The 27,654-nt window shown below is 39.4% G+C and overlaps 2 protein-coding genes across 4 annotated transcripts in view; one reads left to right on the top strand and one right to left on the bottom strand.

Annotated features, from left to right (window-relative positions):
• Positions 1–3,967, top strand: part of sgcb (sarcoglycan, beta (dystrophin-associated glycoprotein)) — a 32,862-nt gene extending 28,895 nt beyond the window's left edge. For both annotated transcript variants that reach the window (XM_060824260.1, XM_060824264.1), the window contains exon 6: positions 238–3,967. In XM_060824260.1, coding sequence (XP_060680243.1) covers positions 238–441 — 204 coding nt within the window. In that variant the 3' untranslated portion in view covers positions 442–3,967. The remainder of the gene's footprint in view (positions 1–237) is intronic.
• A 411-nt stretch (positions 3,968–4,378) lies between these two features.
• dcun1d4 (DCN1, defective in cullin neddylation 1, domain containing 4 (S. cerevisiae)) overlaps positions 4,379–27,654 on the bottom strand; it is a 69,964-nt gene continuing 46,688 nt past the window's right edge. For both annotated transcript variants that reach the window (XM_060830858.1, XM_060830866.1), the window contains 5 exons: positions 26,046–26,137; positions 24,535–24,643; positions 18,958–19,062; positions 18,128–18,230; positions 4,379–7,878 (listed from right to left, as the gene is read on the bottom strand). In XM_060830858.1, coding sequence (XP_060686841.1) covers positions 7,823–7,878; positions 18,128–18,230; positions 18,958–19,062; positions 24,535–24,643; positions 26,046–26,137 — 465 coding nt within the window. In that variant the 3' untranslated portion in view covers positions 4,379–7,822. The remainder of the gene's footprint in view (positions 7,879–18,127; positions 18,231–18,957; positions 19,063–24,534; positions 24,644–26,045; positions 26,138–27,654) is intronic.

Raw genomic sequence — 27,654 nt, forward strand, 5'->3', positions numbered from 1 at the left:
GGAAGTGGACCTGTAGAGTTCTGAAATAATGTAGTCTGGGTGATTACCCATAAGAAATGTAAAGCTTAAAATAACTTTTAAGAGCAAAAGTCCAGATTTTGAACGTAGACTTAGTGCAGTGGAGTTTTTCAACTTCCAATTCTCTTTTCATTTCTCATTGTACATAATGTGCCTACCTAATGTTTTGTTTCAAAAGATGGTAATAATGATTCATTTTTCTTATGTTTTTACCCTTAGGTAAACAGTATTATTCTTAATGGCACAGTGATGATTAATACATCACGGCTTCCAAGTCCATCAACAGGAGAATTCCTAGTAGATGATGGGTGGGAGCGCTATAAACTCTGTATGTGTGCAGATGGAACACTCTTCAGAGTCCTGGTGAAAAACAGAAATACAGGTTGTCAAACATCTAACAATCCCTGTGGAATCATTCACTGAAGATGAAAGCATACCATGTACTGAGAAATGAAGGGATTGATGATAGTATACTAACATTCATCTCTCAAAGAAAATTTGAAGCCAGTTTAATATAAAATAGTCAGTATTCATTTATTTTAGTTACTGTCCCTTGTAACCAAAGTGCCTGATTTATTTTACCCATTACAAAAAGATACAAGAGTTGCATAGTTTAGCAGCAGTTTGAACAATGGCCTTTTGTTACAAACAAGAAATATTCAGGAAATAATCAAACTGGCAGGAAAAGTCCATAGTACAGTAGATAGAGTTGAGAAAAATAACATTGCATAAAATTAATTATGGTTGAGAACCATTAAAAGTTCTACTCCAACTCAAAACATTCTTATACCATTGTCAGTCAACAAAAATTTAAATACATTAATATTGACAATGCTTTCAAAATATAAAACTAGCTCCACTTCATATTTTTAAAGTTTGGAAACGAGCATCATGCATTGACTTTATAAAATCCATAATAAAGTAAGTAGTTTATAATAATTGTGGAATTGGACTAGGATTTACCCTTTTCCAAGACATGTAAGTGAGCAATACCATTGCTTTGAAAGGTTAGAAGTGAACTTATCTTTAATACGTAGTAAACATTGTCAAAAACCTATGCATCAGTACCTCTCGATCAAATGGTAAATCTATAGGGAATCTAATTTTATCATCCTATCTGGAAGGGAGTATATATTATGCATCTAATTTTGCTAGTTTTCAATGTACTTTACGATCACTATCACAAATCCCAGGGTACAACATTAGGGTTATAATTGAGGAGACCTATGATTCTAGTCCTATTCATTTTAACAAAGGAGAATCACAAGCTTGCAATTGCACAGCAGAAAATTGTGAACACTTATTTTCACACATTTAATTCTGGAAGCAAAAGAGGAATACAGTGAACAAAAAAAAAAATTGACATTTGACTCAATTTTGGGGAAGGTTGACAATAATTCCTTTGAAAATGTGAACAAAATTGAGTAAAAATGGTTTTCGAACTACATTCTAATTTCTTTTCAATTACTTTTACGCTTTGTAAACAGTGATCTCTTTTTAACATGTTTCTGACGTTTATTTTAAGTGATTGGAAAACTCAACTAGTTGAAAGCTTGAATGTGGTTGTTATTTTGCATTTTTGGGGCATATTTTAAGTTGAGCTAAACAAATGTCTAACCTTTAAAGCACACTTTTGACTTTTGGTTTATCTTTGTATTTCACCAACTACAAAATATTTTGTTAGCAAAGAAAATGACAAACAGTTTAGATGCCAAGTTAAATTTTTTTTGATGGCTTTCCAAATTAAAATTCAAAATAAGGCTTGCTTGAGACATTTTGAAAGAGTAACATTTGTGACTAAAACTGGCATTTGGAGAGACTGTTCATTAATAGCTAGTTACTTATAGTGTGAATACAAAGGTAATTAAACTTCACTGCACCATCTAACAGTGATATTTTATTTATTGAAGTTAGTTTTTTTGTAAAAACAGTGGAAAATGAAAACTAGCAAAATCAAATTGAAGGATGAGATTTAGTGCTATTGTTACTAAAGGACACAGGCTTAAGAAGTTGGTCAAGATATTTTGGAATAGTGTCATCCTGGTGTCCATGTTGGACCTCATCTGTGTAAATGACTTAATTCATACTGCATTCAAGCTGGGAACTTGAAGTTACACCTAACCAATATGAACAAGCAAGAATGGCAAAATGGGAACTATATGCTGATCAAATTTTGTTTATGCACCTGCACAATGAAAGTGTTATTTTCAGAGTAGATGTAATTTTTTTGGAAAAAGTCACAAAACAGATTAGTGTCCCTATGGCCGAGTCTCAACAAGTGTCCATTTTTAACAAAAAAAATTAAGTCACTAAACTCAAGTTTGCATTTTGTTTTAAGCAAATGTATTTTAGGCTTTGAGCTTGCTTGTTGATTAGACAGCTAATGTAGTAAAGAGTTACGATTTAGGAATCACTCCTGAGCATTGCTGAACAAAAGAGACCGGTTACCAAAGCGCTTCATCTTCCACTCAAGACCAAGACATGAAACAGTATCAACGGTTTGTATTACTGGGGTAAAAAGATGCTGATTGGTTGGCACACTACTACAGCTGCTTAAGTGTAATTATTATGAAGTAGATACTTTGTTTTGGGTTTAGGAAGATTACAGTCCTTGGGTGCATATTGGATAGTTGAAAATATGCTGTATCATTTGACCCAATCACTGGAATTTGTAGCCTACATATTGAATGTATTGTCAACATGCTGTTTCTGGTATGAATTGTGACCACTTTAAATTGGACATTCTTGCATTTGTCTGGAGTGCAAGATTAAAAACTTCAACAGTAAGTCACTTTTATTTAATTCATTCATGGAATGTGGGTACCTCTGGCTAAATCAGCATTTATTAATTACCCTCTAGACAGTTAGGGATAAGTAAGAGTCAGCTGCTTTGCTGTTGGTCTGGAGACACAGACCAGGTCAAGATGATAGCTAAGGAGTAAATTACTGCTGATGCTGAAATCTGAACTGAAACAAAACAATGCTGGAGATCAGTGGATCAGGCAGCATACATGGAGAGAAAAGCAAGCTAACCCTAAAGGATATTTTGAGGGCTTTTTTTCTGATAGTCAACTCATAGTCATCATTAGACTCTAACTTCCAGATTTTTATTGAATTCAAATTCCACCATTTGCCCTGGTGGGATTCAGATGAGTGTCCCTACATCATTACCCTAGATTCTCTGGATTCACAGTCTGGTGATAACACCAGTAGGCTGTCACCATTCCTTTAAGCAGTATTCAATTCATGTGCTACTGACTATATTCCAGAGTATCTCCTCTTCAGTATTGCATATGTATTAAATAAATATAGCTTTAATGGTGCTTCTTTACTATTCCCCTCTCATAGACCAGTTTTACACTGAACATGGTCATATTCAGAAACTAGTAGAATAATAATCAGCTGTAACTTCTGTTATTGATACCAAGTGCTCAAAAGTAGCTGATTATTATAAAAAGTTAAGACTTAATAGATCAAATGTTTGATCATACTTCCAGCTATTTATGTATCCAACTTAAAAGTGACATTAAATGTTGCATGATGCAAGGAATTCAATTTTAAACAGTGACAGATGGATTGCAGTTAGTGCTTAAATTTACCACATACCCAACTTTTTCTGCAAATACAGCAATATTTTTTCAGAAGTTAAGACAAAGTTTGAACATCACTGCCTCTTCAGTCTTTTGAAATAGTTTTTAACTTGACCTTTCCTCCTTTTTCTCAAGATGTTGGGAGCTGAATTGAATGACTAATTAATTAAGCAAAATGTTTATTTTATTCATATTTCTGCATCACCCTTTTTCAAATGCTTGTAAAACAATAATACATTTTTGAAGTTTGCTGATTTTTAAGCATGCTGAACTACAAGTTTTCAATGTCATCCACTAAGGCAAATTTGTTTGACTGCTGTTCCTTCTCGGTCTTTACGACCTTTTATGAATGTACTTAATGCTGTTGTGTTTTATTTAATAAATACTGCTTGGTTGAATAACAGTGAGGTTGGTTATTGCCTTTTTTGGCCAGTTATATAGGATTCTACTTAATTTTCTTGACTTTATGAAGTAGTATTTAATTATAGTAAACAAACTTTGATTTTTGCCATTTGAGGAATTCACATTTGCAAAACATACAGGCTAATGATACCCTAGTTACTTGACAAACATTATTTTATGTCATTTGATTTTTTTTCCAAAATGGATTCACAGCAAAAGCCACAAAGTTGCATAATATTAGGAATTAAAATGCTAATATAGTCAGATAATTCATTGTCATTTCTTTCAAAATAGGCTGTATAATGTAAGAATGTATGGTCAGCAATTTTATCAAAATTAAAGCTAAAATGAAACAAAAACAATCCATGTTTTAATTAAGCCATTATTTAATGACACAAAGGCAGTACAGATACTGTATGCTAATAAAACAGGAACAAGCTTAGCTCAACATTTGAAACAAATGCACCTAGCTAATAAGTCATTTTACAACTGAAGGAAGACAGACTTTAGAATTATGAAACATTTTCAAGAATGGGAGCACCACTTCTTTGAAAAGCTGTTGCTGTGCACATGGTCTGCTTTACGTTGATTGAGAGATTAAATTGTGCAGACAATTATATTTCATGATTTTAACAGTTGGCAATTACTCGATCATTCCAAAGAAATGAACCCTCAAACATATACCTTTTAAATAGCAGCAGTACAATAATTCGTACAAAACAAAATTGATAAAACATAAGAACCAAAGCAAAAAGATATCTTGTAGGTCAACCTGAAGTTTAGTTTTTCATTTTTAATATGGAGTAACTGGGGAATTAATTGAAAACTGCTGTATTTTCAAATCAAAACAGAAGCATCTTTCTAAAATAGTTTCAGGAAGCCATATAAAGGGTGCATGCTCTGGGTTTACACAAGAGTTACTACAAGTGATATTCAATGAATTTGTAAAGATTATTAAAACCCATAGCATATTAGTGGAACTATGATTATCTACATAATAACATAGATACCACTTCAATCATGAGCAAGCAGATCTCATTTACAAGTGAACATTATAAATTACCTGATACTTTGTCAATGACAGTGAAACAGGAACACAGATGTAGGAAACCATTCATCTGTATTTAGTAGTAGTAGTAATTCAGAGGTTCTTATTTATACAATTGTGGAATCCTCCTATATTTGGTCCCATAAAGTGCAGGTTTCCAAATGTTTTACTGTTCCTGGGTGGGCATAAGCAATATCCAATTTGTCTAATTGATCAAAATAAACATTTCTGAATATTTTAAACTCAACATTATATGCAAAAAAAATCCAAACACACCATAAATGTATTCAGATGGGTCTTGTGGAAGATGAGTTAAGGGGTTTTCAAGTCTGCAATTGCTGAACGTGAATAAAACACAAGCTATCCAACACCATTCACAACAAAGTGCCACAGGTGGGACTATTGTCTTTATGTACTCATCATTGTGCAAACATTCCACCAGAAAGCTTCAAATTTAAAATAAAAATCATGTCAATTTTTACCAAAGCAGAATATAAAAATCAAGTCAAAGCAAATTTAACTATAGTATTAAAGTCGAGTACCTGCTGTCCAGAAATGTATATCATTTGAACAACCTTGAACGACTAAACTACTAGTCTTTTTTAAATACACAAAAAGGAACAGTAGGGAACAAATGCAAACAAGCAACTGAGATGGCTTTTCAAAAAAGCTCAAGACTAAAATTAGCAAAAACATGGGAATGGTCTTGATTAATCTTCAACATACTCTCACTGAACAGTCAAATTAAAATACATCAATAATATCATATTCCAATGCAGTGGATGATTGGTTGAAATTCAGGTCCAGTGTTGGAATGAAAGACTGTTGAAAAATATAAAAACATATGCAAAGTGCATCAATGTAATGGAAAGGAGCAGAAGGCAAATTGGGAAGAAAGGAAAATTTTCATTTTCCATGTTGAAACAAAAGTGCTTAAAATAGATTTTGAAACAAGCAGCTTATTGGAAATGCAGAGGATGATGAATTTATGATTGATATTACAGACATCGAACAGTAAATAAAATATTTTGTTCCTTTGTCAGAAAAAAAGATGCAATAATTATGCAGAGGATTTTAAAAAGTTCCATAAAGACCACATTTCAATAAACAATTCCATGAGTTTTAAATCATAAAAAAGATGTTTTCACAGCAATTATGAAATACTGTCCTCTTCACGTGGCTAAAAAATAACTAATGTTAAACTAGATCAGCAAGAAGTGAGTAATGAGGACATGAATCAGCAATACCATGTACTGCCTGTACAGCAGGGGTTTAAAATAATGAAAGTGCAATGGACAATATTATCTTGCTAATGCCATACTGAAAATAAATGTACTGCTATACCCAAACGGCCTTATCCATAGCTTGTATTTTAGCAGGGTACAATTTCCAAGTGTTAATAAAGAAAGCTTACATTGGAATCGTTGTTTCTTATATAGATCAACTTTAAATTATACCCACCTTAATTGTATGTGATTTCCAGTATTATTGAATGTATCTTACGGTCAAAAATAAAAGATAACTTGTTCTCACTGAAATATCATTTCAGATAAAAGTTTGATTATAAATTAATGGGAATTTATGAATCACATTAATGAAAATCAGAAACTGGGGCATATAATTAAGTTATATTGGTATATGTAAAGTGCCCAGATGTCACTCATGTACAGGGAGATCTGCAAAAGACCGTGGTATTGCCTAATTTGTCTAAAACAGTAGAAAAATGCAACAGTTGAAGATTCATTTGCTTTAGATACAGACTTCCACTTACTGACATGGTCAAAAGGTACCTTTAATAGCATTGTCATACTATAATACAGGATACTTGATCTTAATCCAATATCTTGATCAAAGTCAAGCCAGCTAAGTTACATTAGTTCAGTTGACTTGTAACACCAGACTTAAACAGTCTGATAAGAATATGTCAGCACTTTCCTTATCAGTAAGTGATACTATGAAAAAAAACATACACATGATTTTAAACACATATCTGAATACTAGTTGATCTCCACAACAGACATTCAAATATTCTATTTATCTTAGAACGTGCAAAACTTGGTAACATTATTAAACTATGTGTCCACTTAAAGGACAATTTAATGTTTATAGCTAGTTGCTAGTTACACAAAAGCAAAACAAAAAAAAAATGCTGATTAGCCAGAAAATACAATGCAAAAATTAGGGTTACAACCCACGTGGTGCATTAGTCATTTCAACAGATAACAGCTAGGTGCAGTGAATCAAAACAAAGTTATACTATTGCCCAACAGTTTACACTTAAAAAAACCTAATTGCATTTCATCAGGTAAGTTATACAGAACAGTTTTACTCGCATACATACATAAGATTAAGAAATCTTTTCAACAAACATTCATCTAAGACTTTTAACCATTTAATACATTTTTCATTGTGATTCACAATCCCTCGGAAAATGGAGGTTTCTGCATGAAACAGCTTACAACATAGAATTCACAATGTCAACAGCAAGATATCACATTGTGGCCTGTGGTACCATAATTGTTGTCCTATTAAAAAAAAAGCAAAGCAAGCTCGGAAGAAATTCTGATACCAGACTTCAATGTTTGTAGCACAGTGCTTGTAGATATTTAATGCTTTCAGCAACTCAATTTTTTTTGGGTGGGATTTGAAAGGGGGGGTGGAGGGGAGAGACAAAAACAAAATGCATTCCAAATCTGTTTTCCTAGGTTTTTTTTATGGCTAATGTTGAAATGGATGTTGTACTGCTGTTTCTGAATCATAAGTGCTAGGACATCTGTCTGTCTTTAAACCATTCCACAAATTCATCCAATAAGACTGGCCCTGAAAGAAACCAATATTACAACTTGTAATCCATATTGTTATAAAATATACCACATTAAATATATTAAACTCATTGTGCAATTTTTAAACCTGAAATTTAGGAAACTTTCACATGGTGTTATAGATATGTAAAAAGGCGACAATAAGATCATATGCAGCATTGGTTTGGACCCAAAGTGAAAAACAGCATTCAATTTTGGTTATTACGGTGCAATGGGGTTCAGACTTCATAAGGACCACACAAAACAAAAACAAATACAGGGAGTGACAAGGAAGCCAGGAAATGAAAGATTCTAAAACGGGACTGACAAATTAGACCTCAGGATTTTTGATCTCTCATTCCTGGATTATTATTTGAAACAATTTTTGACAGTGCATCTACACAGGCCGGTAACCAGTCACCAAGTCACCCTTTATTTACACAAGCACTAGTCTGGCTTCGTTCATCCCAGTTCAGTGAACAGAACCTCTGACGATGTAGAGATGCCATTGTTGGATTGGATTGAACAAAGTCAAAAATCACATGACAGCAATGGGATTGTCAACTTATCTGACCACACCCTTCAACCAGACAAAATCGAAGTCCTCAGCCGAGTGCTCGATTTCTGCCCCACCACCAAAACGGACTACACTGGTCTGGTGGCAGACACAAAGGAATTCATCAGATGAATAAAGGCCTGGAAGAGATCAGCAGTGAGCCCAATGAAGTGGAACAGAGATTCACAGTGCAGCAGCCAAAAGAGTCGAATTGGACCTCTCCAGAGATTTGACATGTATACTCAAACTGTCAAGAAATGAGTGCCAGATTCATCAGCTGCACAAGATAACACAAAACGTCATGTGAGCACAACGCAACACCATCCATGCTCTCAAGACCAAATTGCAACATTGCCATCAAGCCAGACAAAAAAGGAGGAGCCATTGTCATACAGAATAGAAAGGAAGTATACCGACAACTGAACAACCAGGAACAGTATAGGCAACTACTGGCTGATCAGACCAAAAAACACACCCATGAACTGATCAAGACTTTTGATCCAGTTCTTTGGAGTACCCTGCACACTCTCATCCCACGTACTTCTCACACAGGGGACTTCTACTGCCTTCTGAAGATACACAAAGCCAATACACCTGGACATCCCATCGTATCAAGCAATGGAACCCTATGGGAGAACTTCTCTGGCTATGTTGAGGGCATCTTGAAACCCATTGGACAGGGAACCCCCAGCTTCTGTCACTATATTACAGATTTCTGACAGAAACTCAGCACCCATGGACCAGTTGAACCAGGAACATTTTTCGTCACAATGGACGCTTTATCACTTTACACCAGCATTCCCCATGATAACGGTATTGCTGCAACATCCTCAGTACTCCATAACAAAACTGTCAATCTCCAGGCACCATCTGACAACTCATCCACTTCATTCTCAACCATAATGTCTCACCGTTGACAACTAGATCTTCATCCAGACACAAGAAACAGCCATGGGGACCAAATTTGCACCGCAATATGCCAACATTTTCATGCACAAGTTTGAACAAGAATTCTTTGCTGCACAGGATTTCCAACCAATGCTGTACACCAGGTACATTGACAACACTTTCTTCTTTTGGATGTTTAGCAAAGAATCACAAAATTATATTGTGATATCAACAAGTTTTGCTCCACTATCAGCCTTACCATGGTTTACTCTTTGGAATCAGTCTCATTCTTGGACACATCTCCATCAAGGACAGACACCTCAATACATCACTCCAGTGCAAGCCTATGGATAACGTTATGATGCTGCACTTTTCCAGCTTCTAACCTAGACATATCAAAACAGACATCCCCTATGGACAAGCCAGAATCTGTTCAGATGAGGAGGAACACAATGAGCAGCTGAAACATATTGAAAGACACCCTCGTAAGAACAGAATATGAAGTTCAACTCATCAGTTACCAGTTCCATTGTGAGAAACCGTAAGGATCTCCTCAGAAGGTAGACGCAGAACACGACTGATGGAGTACCATTTGTCGTTCAGTACTTCCTGGGAGCAGAGAAACTATGCCATGTTCTTCACAGGTTGCAACACAAATGTTGCATGAGCCCATCACCAAGATCTTTCCTCCTCCACTTCATTCCTTTAAACAACTACTGAACTTTAAAACAGACGATTGTTAACATCAAACTACCCAGTCTTCAGGATATCAACCAATACACCATACCACCTTGTCAGGGTAACCTCTATAAGATGTATCACAGCATTGACATGGATACTACCATTACAAATGAGTACACCACCCACTACATGCACAGCAAATACTCGTGATTCACCAACATTGTATCTCTCATACACAGCAGGCAAGGATGCCCTGATGCATAGTATATTGGCAAAACAAAACAGACAAATAAACACCATGTCAGGAACATTTCCTCCTGGTGGGGGAAAATACTTCAGTGGTCACGGACATTTGGCTTCAGGTCTTCAGACAAATGTCCTCAGAGGACTCTGGGGTACATAACAATGCAGAATCTCTAAGCAAAGGCTGATAGCCAAGTTCAGTACCCATGAGGACAGCCTCAACCAGATTCTTGGGTTCATGTTGCACTACAGGTGACCCACCAGACCTTCTCTCCAACACATTCTCTCTCACACACACACACTCTAATGCATAGATTCTCTCAATTGCGCGTACACTCACAAACACATTCTTCCCCCTCCCCCCTTACATACACGCACACTCAAATCTGAGAGGTGAATTTGCAGATCCACTATTTTGTTCAAAAAGAACACAATTTGTAGGCAGTTAATGTGGCATTTTATAAACTCCTAATACTCAAACTCTGGAAATAAAAGACAGACTCCAAACAAGACCCTCATGTCCAAAATACATTGTCTGACTGGAGTGGTCACCTGCTTTATATCGATAACGCCTTAAGTTGTCTCAGGACAGCGGCTTGAAACAAATTCTGGGATTTGCATGGTGCACTCTCAGCTACCGACCCCCCTCCCATTTATCTCACCACCGCATTAGCTCTCAGACTCATTCCTGAAGGGCTTTTGCCAGAAATGTCTACTCTCCTGCTCCTCAGATGCTGCTTGACCTGCTGAGTTTTTGCAGGACCACACACTTTCTGATCCCCAGCATCTGCAGTCCTCACTTTCGCCTATATCTGTAGCCTTCGAAAGTAAATGACTTAATTATATCCTCCGCTCTCTTTTGAAACCTCCTATGGAATCTGCCTCCACCAGTCTCCCAGGTAATGCCTTCCAAATCCTAACAACTCTGACTCGACATTTTTCATCTCACTCCTAACTTTCTTGCTATAGGTAATTTTTACTTGCCACATTGTAGGTTGCTGTTACTTCTTTCGCCATTCACCGGATATCGCTATCCTCAGATTCTTGACTTTTCTGCCAATGGGAAGTTTATCTACTTTGTTTCAATTACAATCATGAGATACGTTGACAATCTCCTCTCTAAAGGGAACAAAACCAGGTTCTTCAATCCAAGCCACAATCACCACACCCCTGGAATCATTCCCAAAATGTTTTTACACCCTTTTTAAAGCTTTCACATCTTTCCTGAAACGCGGTATCTAGAACTGAATACAACACTCTTACTAATGCCAAACTGGTATTCCGTAAAAGGTTAATCATAACCTCCTTGCTTTGGAAACTGTGCACTTGTAATGAGGAGAACATTTGGCCCCACCAAAGCCTTATATTCAAACACTCTTGTATTACAGGCAAACATACCCAAGTTTTGCACTTGCATGCTTGCCTTCAGTGACATACTAACAAGGAGGATAGCGAAGGTGGCATTTGGTATGCTTGTGAGGTCATGTTGCAGCTGTACAGGACATTGGTTAGGCCACTGTTGGAATATTGCATGTAATTATGGTTTCCTTCCTATTGGAAGAATGCTGTGAAACATGAAAGGGCGCAGAAAAGATTTACAAGGATGTTGCCAGGGTTGGAGGATTTGAGCTACAGGGAGAGGCTGAAGAAGTTGGGGCTGTTTTCCCTGGAGTGGAGGCTGAGAGGTGACCGTAGATGTTTATAAAATCATGTGGGCACGGACAGGATAATAGACAAGGTCTTTTCCCTGGGTTGTGGGAGTCCAGAACTAGAGGGCATAGGTTAAGGGTGCGAGGGGAAAAGATATAAAAAAAGAGACCTAAGGGGCAACGTTTTCACCAAGGGTGATGCACGTATGGAATGAACTGCCAGAATAAGTGATGGAGGCTGGTACAATTACAGCATTTAAAAAGGCATCTGGATGGGCATATGATTACGAAGGGTTTAGGAGGGATATGGGCCAAGTGCTAGCAAATGGGATGAGATTTATTTAGGATATTTGATCAGCATGGAGGAGTTGGACCAAAAGGGTCTGTTTCCGTGCTGTACGTCTCAATGCCACCTAGGACTCTGGATATTAACAACATTTCCAAGTCCATCACTATTTAAATAATACTCTGCCATTGCTTTTCTGACTGAAGTGGACTTGTCTATCCATGTCATATTGCATCTGCCATGCTTTTACTAAACGTACTGAACGTACGTAAATTAATTTTACTGAATGTACCTAAATTAATCACCCCTCAATTTCAGTTTTATTGTTTCCTGCGTTTATATTTAGGACACTAGATTCTGAGTGACCGACAACAATCGCTATCCCATTGAATAATTTTATGTTATAATAATTTTTACATTAAGTTCCTCTCAACTCCATTATTCTTATCCCCTTTTCATTGTCTCTCATTGTTACAAAGTGACAAATTAAAAATACACATCAAGACTGCAATGGAATTAATTCAATGACACATATTATCCTAACTCTCAGTTGAATCATTACCAAAATAAAGTCATGGTGAACAAAATGTTAGAATGCATTCACATGAAGTTCCCAATCTCCATTTTCACTACTATGAAGAGAAGGTGAGCAATCGACTTTGCTTCCCTGAAGGAAGGGGAAAATTTTAGAAAAAGTCAGAGTCAGAGATGTACAGCATGGAAACAGACCTTTCGGTCCAACACGTCCATGCCGACCAGATATCCCAACCTAACCCAACCCAGTCCCACCTGCCAGCACCTGGCCCATATCCCTCCAAACCCTTCCTATTCATATACCCATCCAAATCCTCTTGCATGTTGCAATTATACTAGCCTCCACCACTTCCTCTGGCAGCTCATTCCATACACGTACCACCCTCACTGTGAAAATGTTGCCCCTGAGGTCTCTTTTATATCTTTCATCTCGCACTCTAAACCTATGCCCTCTAGTTCTGGACTCCCCACTCCAGGGAAAAGACTTTGCCTATTTATCCTATCCATGCCCGTCATGATTTTGTAAACCTCTATAAGGTCACGCCTCAGCCTCTGACACTCCAAGGAAAACAGCCCCAGCCTGTTCAGCCTCTCCCTATAGCTCAAACCCTCCAACCCTGGCAACATCCTTGTAATTTTTTTCTGAACCCTTTCAAGTTTCACAACATCTTTCCGATAGGAAGGAGACCAGAAATGCACGCAATATTCCAACAGTGGCCTAACTAATGTTCTGTACAGCCGCAACATGACCTCCCAACTCCTGTACTCAATACTCTGGCCAATAAAGGAAAGCATACCAAACGCCTTCTTCACTATCTACCTGTGACTCCCCTTTCAAGGAACTATGAACCTGCATTCCAAGGTCTTTGTTCAGCAACACTCCTGAGGACCTTACCATTAAGTGCGTAAGTCCTGCTAAGATTTGCTTTCCAAAAACGCAGCACCTCACATTTATCTGAACTAAACTCAGTCTGCCACTTCTCAGTCCATTGGCCCATCTGATCAAGATCCTGTTGTAATCGGAGGTAACCCTCTTCTCTGACCAATTTTGGTGTAATCTGCAAACTTACTAACTGTAGCTCTTATTCACATCCAAATCATTTGCGTAAATGACAAAAAGTAGTGGACCCAGCACCAATCCTTGTGGCACTCCACTGGTCACAAGCCTCCAGTCTGAAAAACAACCCTCCACCACCACCCTCTGTCTTCCACCGTTGAGCCAGTTCTGTATCCAAATGGCTAGTTCACCCTTAATTCCGAGAGATCTAATCTTGCCAACCAGTCTCCCATGGGGAACCTTGTCAAATGCCTTACTGAAGTCCATACAGACCACATCAACTGCTCTGCCCTCAATCCTATTTGCTACTACTTCAAAAAACTCAAATCAAGCTTTGAGACATGATTTCCCATGCATAATGCTGTGTTGACTGTCCCTAATCAGTCCTCGCCTTTCCAAATAAATGTACATCCTGTCCCTCAGGATTCCCTCCAACTCCACATTGGAACGAACGACATAGGAAGGGAAAAGGTTGGAGATTCTGAAGGGAGATTACAGAGAGTTAGGCAGAAATTTAAAAAGGTGCGCAAGGGTAGTAATATCTGGATTACTCCCAGTGCTACGAGCTAGTGAGAGCAGGAATAGGAGGATAGAGCAGATGAATGCATGGCTGAGGAGCTGGTGTATGGGAGAAGGATTCACATTTTTGGATCACTGGAATCTCTTTTGGGGTAGAAGTGACCTGTACAAGAAGGACAGATTGCACCTAAATTGGAAGGGGTCTAACATACTGGCAGGGAAATTCGCTAGAACTGCTTGGGAGAATTTAAATTAGTAAGGTAGGAGGGGTGGGACCCAGGAAGATAGTAAGGAGAGATCAACCTGAGACAGGTAGAGCTGAGAACAGAAGTGAGTCAAACAGTCAGGGCAGGCGGGGACAAGGTAGGACTAATAAATTAAACTGCAGTTATTTCAATGCAAGGGGCCTAACAGGGAAGGCAGATGAACTCAGGGCATGGTTAGGAACATGGGACTGGGATATCATAGCAATTACAGAAACATGGGTCAGGGATGGGCAGGACTGGCAGCTTAATGTTTCAGGATACAAATGCTACAGGAAGGATAGAAAGAGGGAGTGGCATTTTTGATAAGGGATAGCATTACAGCTGTGCTGAGGGAGGATACATCCAAGGAAGTTATTTGGGTGGAACTGAAAAATAATAAAGGGATGATCACCTTATTGGGATTGTATTATAGACCCCCCAATAGTCAGAGGGAAATTGAGAAACAAACTTGTAAGGAGATCTCAGCTATCTGCAAGATTAATAGGGTAGTTACGGTAGGAGATTTTAACTTTCCAAACATTGACTAGGATTGCCATAGTGTTAAAGGTTTAGATGGAGAGGAATTTGTTAAAGTGTGTACAAGACACTTTTCTGATTCAGTATGTGGATGTACCTACTAGAGAAGGTGCAAAACTTGACCTACTCTTGGGAAATAAGGCAGGGCAGGTGACTGAGGTGTCAGTGGGGGAGCACTTTGGGGCCAGCGACCATAAGCCTATTAGTTTTAAAACAGTGATGAAAAAGAATAGACCAGATCTAAAAGTTGAAGTTTTCCATTGGAATAAGGCCAATTTTAACAGTATTAGGCAAGAACTTTTGAAAGCTGATTGGAGGCAGATGTTCGCAGGTAAAGGGACAGCTGGAAAATGGGAAGCCTTCAGAAATGAGATAACAAGAATCCTGAGAAAGTACATTCCTGTCAGGGTGAAAGGGAAGGCTGGTAGGTATAGGGAATGCAGGATGACTAAAGAAATTGAGGGTTTGGTTAAGAACAATAAGGAAGCATATGTAATGTATAGACAGGGTAGATCAAGTGAATCCTTAAAAGAGTACAAAGAAAGTAGGAGTATACTTAAGAAGGAAATCAAGAGGACAAAACGGGGACATGAGATAGCTTTGGCAAATAGAATTAAGGAGAATCCAAAGGGTTTTTACAAATATATTAAGGACAAAAGGGTAACTAGGGAGAGAATAGGGCCCCTCAAAAGATCAGTGAGACGGCCTTTGTGTGGAGCCACTGAAAATGGGGGAGATACTAAATGAATATTTTGCATCAGTATTTACTGTGGCAAAGGATATGGAAGATATAGACTGTAGGGAAATAGATGGTGACATCTTGCAAAATGTCCAGATTACAGAGAAGGAAGTGCTGGATGTCTTGAAACGGTTAAAAGGTGGATAAATCCCCAGGACCTGATCAAGAACTCTGTGGGAAGCTAGAGAAGTGATTGCTGGGCCTCTTGCTGAGATATTTGTATCATCGATAGTCACAGGTGAGGTGCCAGAAGACTGGAGGTTGGCAAACATGATGCCACTGTTTAAGAAGGGTAGGAAAGACAAGCCAGGAAACTATAGACCAGTGAGCCTGACCTTGGTGGTGGGCAAGTTCTTGGAGGGAATACTGAGGGACAGGATGTACATGTATTTGGAAAGACAAGGACTGATTAGGGATAGTCAACATGGCTTTGTTCGTGGGAAATCATGTCTCACAAACTTGATTGAGTTTTTTCAAGAAGTAACAAAGAAGATTGATAAGGGCAGAGCAGTAGATGTGATCTATATGGATTTCAATAAGGCGTTCCCCATAGGAGACTGCTTAGCAAGGTTAGATCTCATGGAATACAGGAACTAGCCATTTGGATACAGAACTAGCTCAAAAGTAGAAGACAGGGTGGTGATGAAGGGTTGTTTTTCAGACTGGAGGCCTGTGACCAGTGGAGTGCCACAAGGATCGGTGCTGGGCCCTCTACTTTTTGTCATTTACATAAATGATTTGGACACGAGCATAAGAGGTACAGTTAGTAAGGGTGCAGATGACACCAAAATTGGAGGTGTAGTCGACAGCAAAGAGGGTTACCTTCGATTACAAAAAGGATCTGGACCAGATGTGCCAATGGGCTGAGAATTGGTAGATGGAGTTTAATTCAGATAAATGTGAGGTGCTGCATTTTGGGAAAGCAAATCTTAGCAGGGCTTATACACTTAATGATAAAGGTCCTCGAGTGTGTTGCTGAGCAGAGAGACCTTGGAGTGCAGGTTCGTAGCTCCTTGAAAGTAGAGTTGCAGATAGATAGGATAGTGAAGGCGGCGTTTGGTATGCTTTCCTTTATTGGTCAGAGTATTGAGTACAGGAGTTGGGAGGTCATGTTCCGGCTGTACAGGACATTGGTTAGGCCACTGTTGGAATATTGTGTGCAATTCTGGTCTCCTTTTCTATCGGAAAGATGTTGCGAAACTTGAAAGGGTTCAGAAAAGATTTACAAAGATGTTGCCAGGGTTGGAGGATCTGAGCTACAGAGAGGCACTGAACAGGCTGGATCTGATTTCCCTGGAATGTTGGAGGCTGAGGGGTGACCTTATAGAGGTTTACAAAATTATGAGGAGCATGGATAGGATAAATAGACAAAGTCTTATCCCTGGGATCGGGGAGTCCAGAACTAGAGGGCATAGGTTTAGAGCGCGAGGGGGAAGATATATATAAAAAAAAAGAGACCCAAGCGGCAACTTTTTCACGCAGAGGTTGGTACGTGTATGGAATGAGCTGCCAGAGGAAGTGGTGGAGGCTGGTACAATTGTAACATTTAAGAGGCAATTGGATGGGTACATGAATAGGAAGGGTTTGGAGGGATATGGGCCGGGTGCTGGCAGGTGGGACTAGTTTGGGTTGGGATATCTGGTCAGCATGGATGGGTTGGACCGAAGGGTCTGTTTCCATGCTGTACATCTCTATGAGTCTATAACTTGCCCACCACCGACATCAGGCTCACTGGCCTACAGTTCCCAGGCTTGTCCTTACTACCCTTCTTAAAACAGTGGCACCACGTCAGCCAGCCTCCAGTCTTCCGACACCTCCCCTGCGACTATCAATGATACAAATATCTCAGCAAGAGGCCCAGCAATCACTTCTCTAGCTTCCCAAAGAGTTCTAGGGTACACCTGATCAGGTCCTGGGGATTTATCCACCTTTATGCATTTCAAGACATCCAGCAATTCCTCCTCTGTAGTATGGACATTTTACAAGGTGCCACCATCTATTTCCCTACATTCTGCATCTTCCATATCCTTTTCCACAGTAAATACTGATGCAAAATACTCGTTTAGTATCTCCCCCAGTTTCTGCAGCTCCACACAAAGGCCGCTTTGCTGATCTTTGAGGGGCACTATTCTCTCCCTAGTTATGCTTTTGTCCTTAATATAATTTGTAAAAACCCTTTCGATTCTTGGTCTGTAAACCTTCCAGCATGAGAACTCAAAACATCTTTTTCAGCAGTCAGTCGTTTTTCACTCCCTCAGCCATGGATGCGGAAGGGAAAAAGACAAAAGGAGAAAAACAAAGATGGTTAAAAAGAGATTCAATTGATGTACTTACAAGCCCCATCTTCATCATAGTTGCTAAGATCAAGGTTAATTGTTCTGCTAAATTCGAGCACATTGCACCACTGGTCCTTGTTGATCACTTTATACTTAGATTGCTGTGTGGAACATAAAATTTTAAGAACACCATAGATTATTTCACATGCCTTGATGATGCTGAAAAACAAATTGTAAACTTTGCTTACATAATGCAGAACTACAAGTTAGCACATTCCTCACCAGTCACATTTTGTTGAAACCCCTCAAATCTAATAGCGCCATTCAGTAAAAAGTACAAACATGTGATATCCAGGTTTTACCCAAAGGATAACATTTGATATTTAAACCAAAATATTCTCAAACAATATAACTTCCACTGTTTTCGCATTGCTCAATTTGTATGAAACAATCAATTATTTGATGTTGGCATGCAACATTATAGTAAGCCAATAGTACAACAATCTGGGTGTTCTCATAAGTGTTGATCAGTAGAAATGGGTGATTGGTTGTAGTTATGCCTAGTACATTAACAGTTTTAGCCACATGCATTAATTTTAGGAGAAGCCACCTTAACAGTCACATAAATGCAGGTAAATATGCTTTACATGCATATATTTAAATGACCGAAAATAGATCCTGATATTTTAATTATAGGTAGCTGCTGTTTCCAACCACAGTTTCGGAAATAAAAGTAATTGCATCTCATTTAATATTTCTAAATATTAGAAGGTTTTTGGACCGATTAAATAAAATCCCAAATCACAAGATTATTTACATATTTAATTTGAATGTAACAATAGTGGTGGCAGAACTAAAACAATTGAAAGACAGTTCACATTTTAATACCTCAAGGAACTGATGGAAGGCTGGAAAAAGTGGCCAGGTTTTTCCTAGAAGTAGTCCCAACATGCATTTAGCAGTGCTAATCTCCAAACTACGCTGGTCTTTTTCCTGTTTAGACAATGTAAACAAAATACAGGGTCATGCACAAGTCAATAAATCACTTCAATTCAAAAAGTAGTCTGATGATTTAGCGTTTTCTTTGCAATACTACATTAATGAGCCCTTTTAAATATTTGCATTATTTGTTTTAAGTGCTGAATTTTTGGTACAACATTATTTCAATATTTAGAGAAATCAAGTTAACTCATGCAGCTTCCAGACTAATCCATTCCCTAGGAGTGTGCAATATCATGGGCGTAACAATTTGGAGTACTTCAATGATTTCAGTGAAGAATGCTGCAGCAATGCTAGGTAAAGAAATTTCTCCTCCAGTTGTAAAAGCTACACACAAGGTACAAATGTCTCTTTAAAAAAAATTAGAAACAGAAATGTAACAAATTAAGAAAAACCTTTTTCAGGTCTCAAGGTGACCTGAAAGCTATATGCTTGGATTTGATTTTCGCGATAAACCAGCGATGGCTTTTGTGTTCTTTCAGCAGTAGTTTGCTTTTCAACAGCCATTCTGTTGTTAAAAGGCTGGGTCATCAGTTGAAATCTTATGGCAAAACTTGAAATTTAGAACACAAGACTTATTTCTAAGTATTGTTTTGAAAATATTTGCTATGTTAATGAGGTTGATGAGTTAAATAATCCAGAATTGGTTCTACCCTCTCTCATGTTCTTTCTTAAAAATGACTTCGCTTAGATTATATCTAATTCTGGAGCCCTACTAAACCACAAAGTCAGTTTATTTTTGTCTTTTGGGCTTCAGTTTATTACTATCGAGGGCTCTTTCTCTTGTTTAGTCATTGACTAGTATAGAACCAAAATAACCAAGAGATGCCAGTCAAAACTCAAGAGTTGGGGGGAAAAGAGAAGATTCATTTCTCCAGCCCTTGGAGGCAGTGATGCAGTGATCTAATTCTATGGGGACACAGGTTCAAATTCCACCAAGGAATTTAAGGGAAATTAAATTCAATTAATAAGTCATGAACATGAATGCATATGGGTCTCAGTAATGGTCCACAAAACTACCATCAATTGCAGTAAACATGCATCTGGCTCATGGGTTTCCTTTAGGAAAGGAAATCTGCTGTCCTTACCTGGTCTGACCTCCATGCAACTCAACCACAATCACATGGTTAACCCAAATGCCATCTAAGGTGGTCTAGCTATTAAGTCCAAGGGTAATTAGGAATTGGCAACAGATGTCAGCCTTGCCAGTGGCTCACACATCACAAAGGAAAATATGCTGCAGCTGCCAATTTTGAAAGAGTTGATGGGGCAAAAGTAATAAGCAATTTCATAGAAGCCCTACAGTGTGAAAGCAGACCATACTGCCCATTTCTGCACTGACACTCTGAAGAGCATCCCACCATCTCTATAAGCCCACATTTCCCATGGCTAACTCCCTAGTCTGCACATCCCTGGAGACTAAGGGCAAATTAGCATGGCCAATCCACCTAACCTGCACATCTCTGGACAGTGGGAGGAAACCGGAGCACTCAGGAAACCGACGCAGACATGGAGAGAACGTGAAAACGCCATACAGACATAGTTCACCCGAGGATGGAAACAAACCCAGGTCCCTGCTGCTGCAAGGCAGCAGTATTAGCTACGGAGCCAAAATGCGGCCCAAATTGCTATTCTCCAGTCACAGATTTATTTTATCACAATATCTCGGCTTCACACTTGGTTCATGCTTCAAACCCACCACTTTTAGGTTGGCCAGAACTACCATAATGTGTGGTCACTTCCATATTCTTTTATGCTCTCCTGTGCACACCATTTTAAATTTTTTAAAAAACCTGACACTATTGGTTGAAATGGCAAACAAACCAAAAACTACAAAAATTAGCTGTGCAACTGGTTTTAGCAGAGGAAATGACAGAATGCAAGAGAAGCTCTTCACTCCAAGGGAAAAAAAGTCTCAATTTCTTCCATTTGTCCTTTTAACTGAAGTTTCTTATTGCTGGAATCATTTTTGTAAATTTCTTTTGCACTCTCTTCAATGCATTCATTCCTTTTCTATAATGTAGTACCCGTAACTGTGTACAATGTATCAGAAACTTTTTAGCTGGTGTAAGTTCAACATCACCTCCTTGCACCTGTAATCTATGTCCTAACTAATACTTAGTTTGCTGGGATTATCCTTAATACCTTTCTCAAACAAGGTTGTTATACTTTCAATTTTCCGGTCTTCTGGCACTTCTCAAGTCCAATGAAGGGTGAAAGATCACGGCCAGTGCATTTATAATTTTTAGGTTCACTTCCTTCAAAATCCTTGAATGCATCCCATCCAGGTTTGCTGTCTTGTCAACTTTCAGTGCAAACAAGCTACCAAAGACTTATTCCTTATTAACTCTGAACCCTATTAGCAGTGTTTCCTCCTCGGTCACTATGACTTGGGTATTATCGTCCTCTAAAAACAAATGTAAAACATTCAATAAATACCTCAGCCAAGCCCCTTACTGCTCTGTGTAAATTCCCTTTTTGGTCTCCGATTGGCCCTACGTCTCCTCTAACCACATTCTGTTTATATGCCTATGACAGTCAGTATCTGAACCCATTCATAAGAGCTGCCAATGTTCTTTTAAGGAGAAAGTGAGGTCTGCAGATGCTGGAGATTAGAGCTGAAAATGTGTTGCTGGAAAAGCGCAGCAGGTCAGGCAGCATCCAAGGAACAGGAAACTCGACATTTCGGGCATAAGCCCTTCATTCCTGATGAAGGGCTTATGCCTGAAACGTCGAATGTTCTTTTAACCCAAGCTTATTATACAAAGAAAAAATGCAAAGTTACATTGTATGCCAATCAGTTTGAGAAGATATTAATACAAACAAAAATAAGAAAATTTTTCTCAGCAATATCCTTTTCAGAAACTCTATCCCAGAGAACTGTTGTTCTTATCTTATAATTTAATTAAATGACATGAAAGTCTGTTCACAGTTTCTCTTATTGGACTGCTACTCAAGTCAGTTCTGCTGACCTGGATTCCTTTTCAGTTCTGACAGATTCTACAGACTTTCACAACCTGAAGATTGTACTAATCTAACACCTCCATCCCCCATCATGAAGGACTCAAAGCCCTCCGCTTCTTCCTTTCCCGCCGTACCAACCAGTATCCTTCCACTGACACCCCCCTTCGACTGACTGAACTGGTCCTCACTCTGAACAACTTCTCTTTCCAATCCTCCCCACTTCCTCCAAACCAAAGGAGTGGCCATGGGCACCCGCACAGGCCCCAGCTATGCCTGCCTCTTCGTAGAATATGTGGAAGAGTCCATCTTCCACAGCTACACTGGTACCACCCCACATCTTTTCCTCTGCTACGTCAATGACTGTATCAGCGTTGCCTCGTGCTCCCACGAGGAGGTTGAACAGTTCATCCACTTTACTCACACCTTCCACCCCGACCTCAAATTTACCTGGACCGTCTCAGACTCCTCCCTCCCCTCCCCAGACCTCTCCATTTCTATCTCGGGCGACCGAATCAACAGACATTTACTATAAACCGACCAACTCCCACAGCTACCTAGACTACACCTCCTCCCACCCTGCCCCCTGTAAAAACGTCATCCCATATTCCCAATTCCTTCGTCTCCGCCACATCTGCTCCCAGGAGGACCAGTTTCAATACCGAACAACCCAGATGGCCTCCTTCAAAGGCCGCAATATTCCCCGCAGACGTGATTGACAATACTCTCCACTGCATCTCCTCCACTTCCCGCTCCTCCGCCCTTGAGCCCCATCCCTCCAATCGCCACCAGGACAGAACCCCACTGGTCCTCACCTACCACCCCACAAACCTCCAGATACATCATATCATCCATCGTCATTTCCACCACCTCCAAACGGACCCCACCACCAGGGATATATTTCCCTCCCCTATCAGTGTTCCGCGACTCCCTCGTCAGGTCCACACCCCCCACCAACCCAACCTCCACTCCCGGCACCTTCCCCTGCAACCGTGGGAAATGCAAAATTTGCGCCCACACCTCCCCCTTACTTCCCTCCAAGGCCCCAAGGGATCCTTCCATATCTGCCACAAATTCAGCTGCACCTCCACACACATCATTTACGGCATCCGCTGCACCCGATGTGGCCTCCTCGATATTGGGGAGACAGGCCGCCTACTTGCGGAACGTTTCAGAGAACACCTCTGGGACACCCGGACCAACCAACCCAACCACCCCGTGGCTCAACACTTCAACTCCCCCTCCCACTCCACCAGGGACATGCAGGTCCTTGGAATCCTCCATCGCCAGACCATAGCAACACGACGGCTGGAGGAAAAGCGCTTCATCTTCCGCCTAGGAACCCTCCAACTACAAGGGATGAACTCCGATTTCTCCAGTTTCCTCATTTCCCCTCCCCCCACCTTATCTCAGTCCCAACCCTTGAACTCAGCACCACCTTCCTAACCCGCAAACTTCTTCCTCTAATTTTCACCTCTAATCTAAGAAAATACTCTTCTGCCAGCCCAAAACCAAAACAATTTTTTCTGAACTGAAAGCTAAACTACCAGCGTCCCCATATCATTTGTTTTCCTAAGTTTAGGCTCAACAGTGAAAACACTTAAACATGACGTATCTGGCTGAGCACTTATGAAGTCACATTTTGAAAATTTGGGCCCAGCAATTAAATGGATCTAAAATAAGAAAAAGAAATTGTACAGGCTGGGTGGACTAAAGGGCCTGTTCTTGTGCTGCAAAGAATTGTATTATAATTGAATTGTAAAACATTTCTTGAAAATATGATTGAGTCACTTTTCCAAATGACTTTTCAACATCTTTTACAAACTAAAAGTCAATAGCACTAAACTGAAACCAAAATTTGGCTACTCTCTCATTCCTGATGAAGGGCTTATGCTCGAAACGTCGAATTCCCTATTCCTGAGATGCTGCCTGGCCTGCTGTGCTTTGACCAGCAACACATTTTCAGCCTCAATTTTACATTACATCAACATAAGAAACAGGAGCAGGGGTAGGCCATCCAGCCCCTGAGGCCTGCTCTGCCATTCAATAAGATCAGTTCTGATTACCCACCCGCTCACTATAATCCTTCAAAAATCTATCCTTGCCTTAAAAACATTCAACAAGGTAGCCTCAACTGCTTCACCGGGCAGCTTCACAATCCTTTGGGTGAAGTTCCTCCTCAACTCAGTACCAAATCTCCTCCCCTTTGAGGCTATGCCCCCAGAGCTCTAGTTTCGCCCACCTGTGGAAACAGCCTCCCTGTAAATTCCCAACTGATAACAAGTTACATACTTTTATCATAACTTTTAATGAATGGGATGGGGGCAATTTTAGTGGTTTGGCAAAGATGTGAATGTATCAAATTAAAAAAAGTCCCAAAGTCATTATATTTTTCAATGAGACAAGAGAACAGTACTTTTTTTACATTGTGAATGTCTATTAGTCTTTGTCTTATGACAAGTTTTCAAATTTCACTCATTTACATTTTTCAATAGAGTCACTTACCCGTGCAAAATCAAAGGCGTATCTGTACACAAGTTTAAAATTTGTGGGTTCATTCAACAATGATCTCAAGTAATCTAATGAATTTCTCAGTTTCTCGGTTGTGTCACATCTTAAAAGTGAAATACAAAAAAATGAAAGTTTTTTTTACAGCCAAAATCACATTAGGTTATCACACCATATGCATAACACATTCATTGGTGAATATTTAGTGAATGATGACAAGGAGCAGCTTTTGGGGATGGCAAGAAGAACCCTTGCCCCCTAAAGTCAATAAACAATAAAACAACTATTCCTGACTAAGACTGTCTAATATTTAAAGACAAGACTTCAAAAGCAAAGTTAAGAAATATTCTTACATTCCAAGCATAGGAAGAAATTTGGAATTCTCTCCCACAAATGACAATTAAGAGTGAAGCTGAAATTACAAAACTTATTGATTAATAATACCTGGTTAAGAAATATAGGAAAAAAAAGGCTGACATGAGCTACAGGGGGAAGCTGAACAGGCTGGAGCTGTTTTCCCCAGAGGGTCAGAGGCTAAAGGGTGAGCTTATCGAGGTTTACAAAATTAGGAGGGGCATGGGTAGGGTAAATAGGCAAAGTCTTTTCCCTGGGGTCGGGGAGTCCAGAACTGGAGGGCATAGGTTTAGGGTGAGAGGGGAAAGATATAAAAGAGACCTAAGGAGCAACTTTTTCACACAGAGGGTAGTACGTGTATGGAATGAGCCGCCAGAGGAAGTGGAGGAGGCTGATACTATTGCAACATTCAAGAGGCATTTGGATGGATATATGAATAGGAAGGGTTTGGAGGGAAATGGGCCAGGTGTTGGCAGGTGGAACTAGATTGAGTTGGGATATCTGGTCGGCATGGACGGGTTGGACCAAAGGGTCTGTTTCCATGTTGTACATCTGTGACTCTATACGAATTCAGGGGCAGAACAGGTCTGAAGAGCTAAACAGTCAAGTGTCACTTCCAAGTTCAGGGCAAGCTTAAACAAATTACATGCATTTTACAGAAATAAGGTTATTGTTGTAGAAAGAACTCTTCTTTTAACCAATATGAGTTGCCTAAATTATGTATTCTTAATTCAATTACCCTGGTTCACAACACTGTTGATGAGCCTCCAGCAGCTCAGCCCAAACTGTGAAAAGGCACTGCTAATCACATTTGTGGCAATATTTCTTGACTTCCCACAAAAGCAATCCTACACTATTGGAATGAGATTGCCAATTAAAGCAGGATTAGGAACAATTGCATGAAGGTCAATATTCACTAGAAATTGAATGAGATGCTACCCAAGACTCCATCAACAGATAGAACAGCAGTGTGAATCCAGCAGTATAACATTTAAGGAATTGAAATGGCCATTTTTTTGTATTGCAGAATTGCAAAGTAAGAAATAGAATAGGTGAATTCTACACTTTTAAAAGTGAAACATTACTTTAACATTTGAAACTTAAGTTAACTGGCAACTATTTCAAACAAACACTAAATCAAAAACATTTCATACTGTAATAAGGTCATTCCCTTCAACCATTCTTGTAGAGTGAAGTAACCCATGCTCTGGGCATCCAACTTCCAGGCAAGCACTAACATTACCACCTACAATAAGTGAAAGAGATCAATAACAGCATACATTAATAAGTGTTTTAAGATTTCTGCAATCAGAATTCAAAGAACATATTCAATAGTTCTGTTACTAAACCAATATCATTGAGTATTGCCATAATTAAGATCAGTTACATGTAGTGGCCAGCTTAACCCACCAAACCATTAAAAAGAGAAAACCACCCCATAAAGCATTTTAATAGTTCCAACCTCCTTTAACTTCTTCTGTACCACCACAAAATGATTGAAGTTTGAAAAACCACTCAGAATATGGGCACTACAGGCTAGGTCAGCATTTATCGGTAAACTCAATTCCCCTGGACAAAGTGGTGCAGAGCTGCCTTTTTGAATCTCAGCAGTCCTTTAGTGCTGTTAGAGAATTAAGATCAGGCTTTTATCTCAATGATGGAACAGCAATATATTCAAAGTTAGGATGGAGTGAGACTTGGACGGGAACTTGGAGGTGGCGTTCAATGCATCTGCTGCCCTCAATGTTAGCGAGCTGACTACATAAGTTGCTGCATTTAGATGGCACACATGGCTGCCACTATACACAGGTGGTACAGTATGAATATTGAAATTGTTAGATGGGGTGTCAATCAAGCAGGCTGCTTTATTCTGGATGGTGTTCAGCTTTGAGTGTTGCAGGCATTCTACCTATCCAAGCAAAGGGAGAATATTTCATTTCTTCCCAATGTGCCTTGTAGGTAATGGACAGGCAACAGGGGAAGAGAGGTGATGAGTTATTTCATACAGAACTCCTCGTCTCTGACTTCCTCTGGTAGGCACAATTTTTACATGGCTGGTCTACTTCAGTTGCTGGTCAATGCTAACCCCCATAACATTCAAAGTGATGATTCAGAGATGGAAATGCCATTGAACATCAAGCAGCAACAATTAGATTCTCTTCTGTTGAAGCAGGCCATTGCCTGGCACTCGCACCACAAATGTTGCTCATCAGCTCAAACATGAACTCTAAGGAGTCAGAAATGATGACCACTGTTCACTTAAAGCAGAGCTTGACCTCTGTCCCAACAAGGGGCATCATTGAAGCAGTGAGATGATGGCCTAATGTATTATCATCAATAGATTATTAATTTAGAGATCCAGATAATGTTCTGGGGACCTAAATTTGAGTCCTGTCTTGGCAGTTTGTGGAATTTGAATTCAATAAAGAAATCTGGACTGAGGAACCTAAATGTGAGCATGAAATCACCAATAATCAGAAAAACCTATCTGGGTTCACTAATGTCTTCAAGCTGTCTGAAATCTATCCCATTCAGCACAGTAGTAGGGCCACACATGCTGGATGGACTCTGCAATGTGAAGGCAAGATCTCATCTTCACAAGAACTCCTAACGATATTGTAATGGACAGATGTGTCTGCAACATGTGGGCTGTTGAGGAGGTGGTCAAGTTGGTTCCCTCATCACCTGTTGTAGAGTTATACCCTTTAGGAATTGATCAGTTCAAATCTGTTATGGTGCCACAAAGCCAATCTTGGAAATGGT

Source organism: Hemiscyllium ocellatum, chromosome 1 (genome assembly GCF_020745735.1).
Source record: "Hemiscyllium ocellatum isolate sHemOce1 chromosome 1, sHemOce1.pat.X.cur, whole genome shotgun sequence".
In the NCBI taxonomy this organism is placed as follows: Eukaryota; Metazoa; Chordata; class Chondrichthyes; order Orectolobiformes; family Hemiscylliidae; genus Hemiscyllium; species Hemiscyllium ocellatum.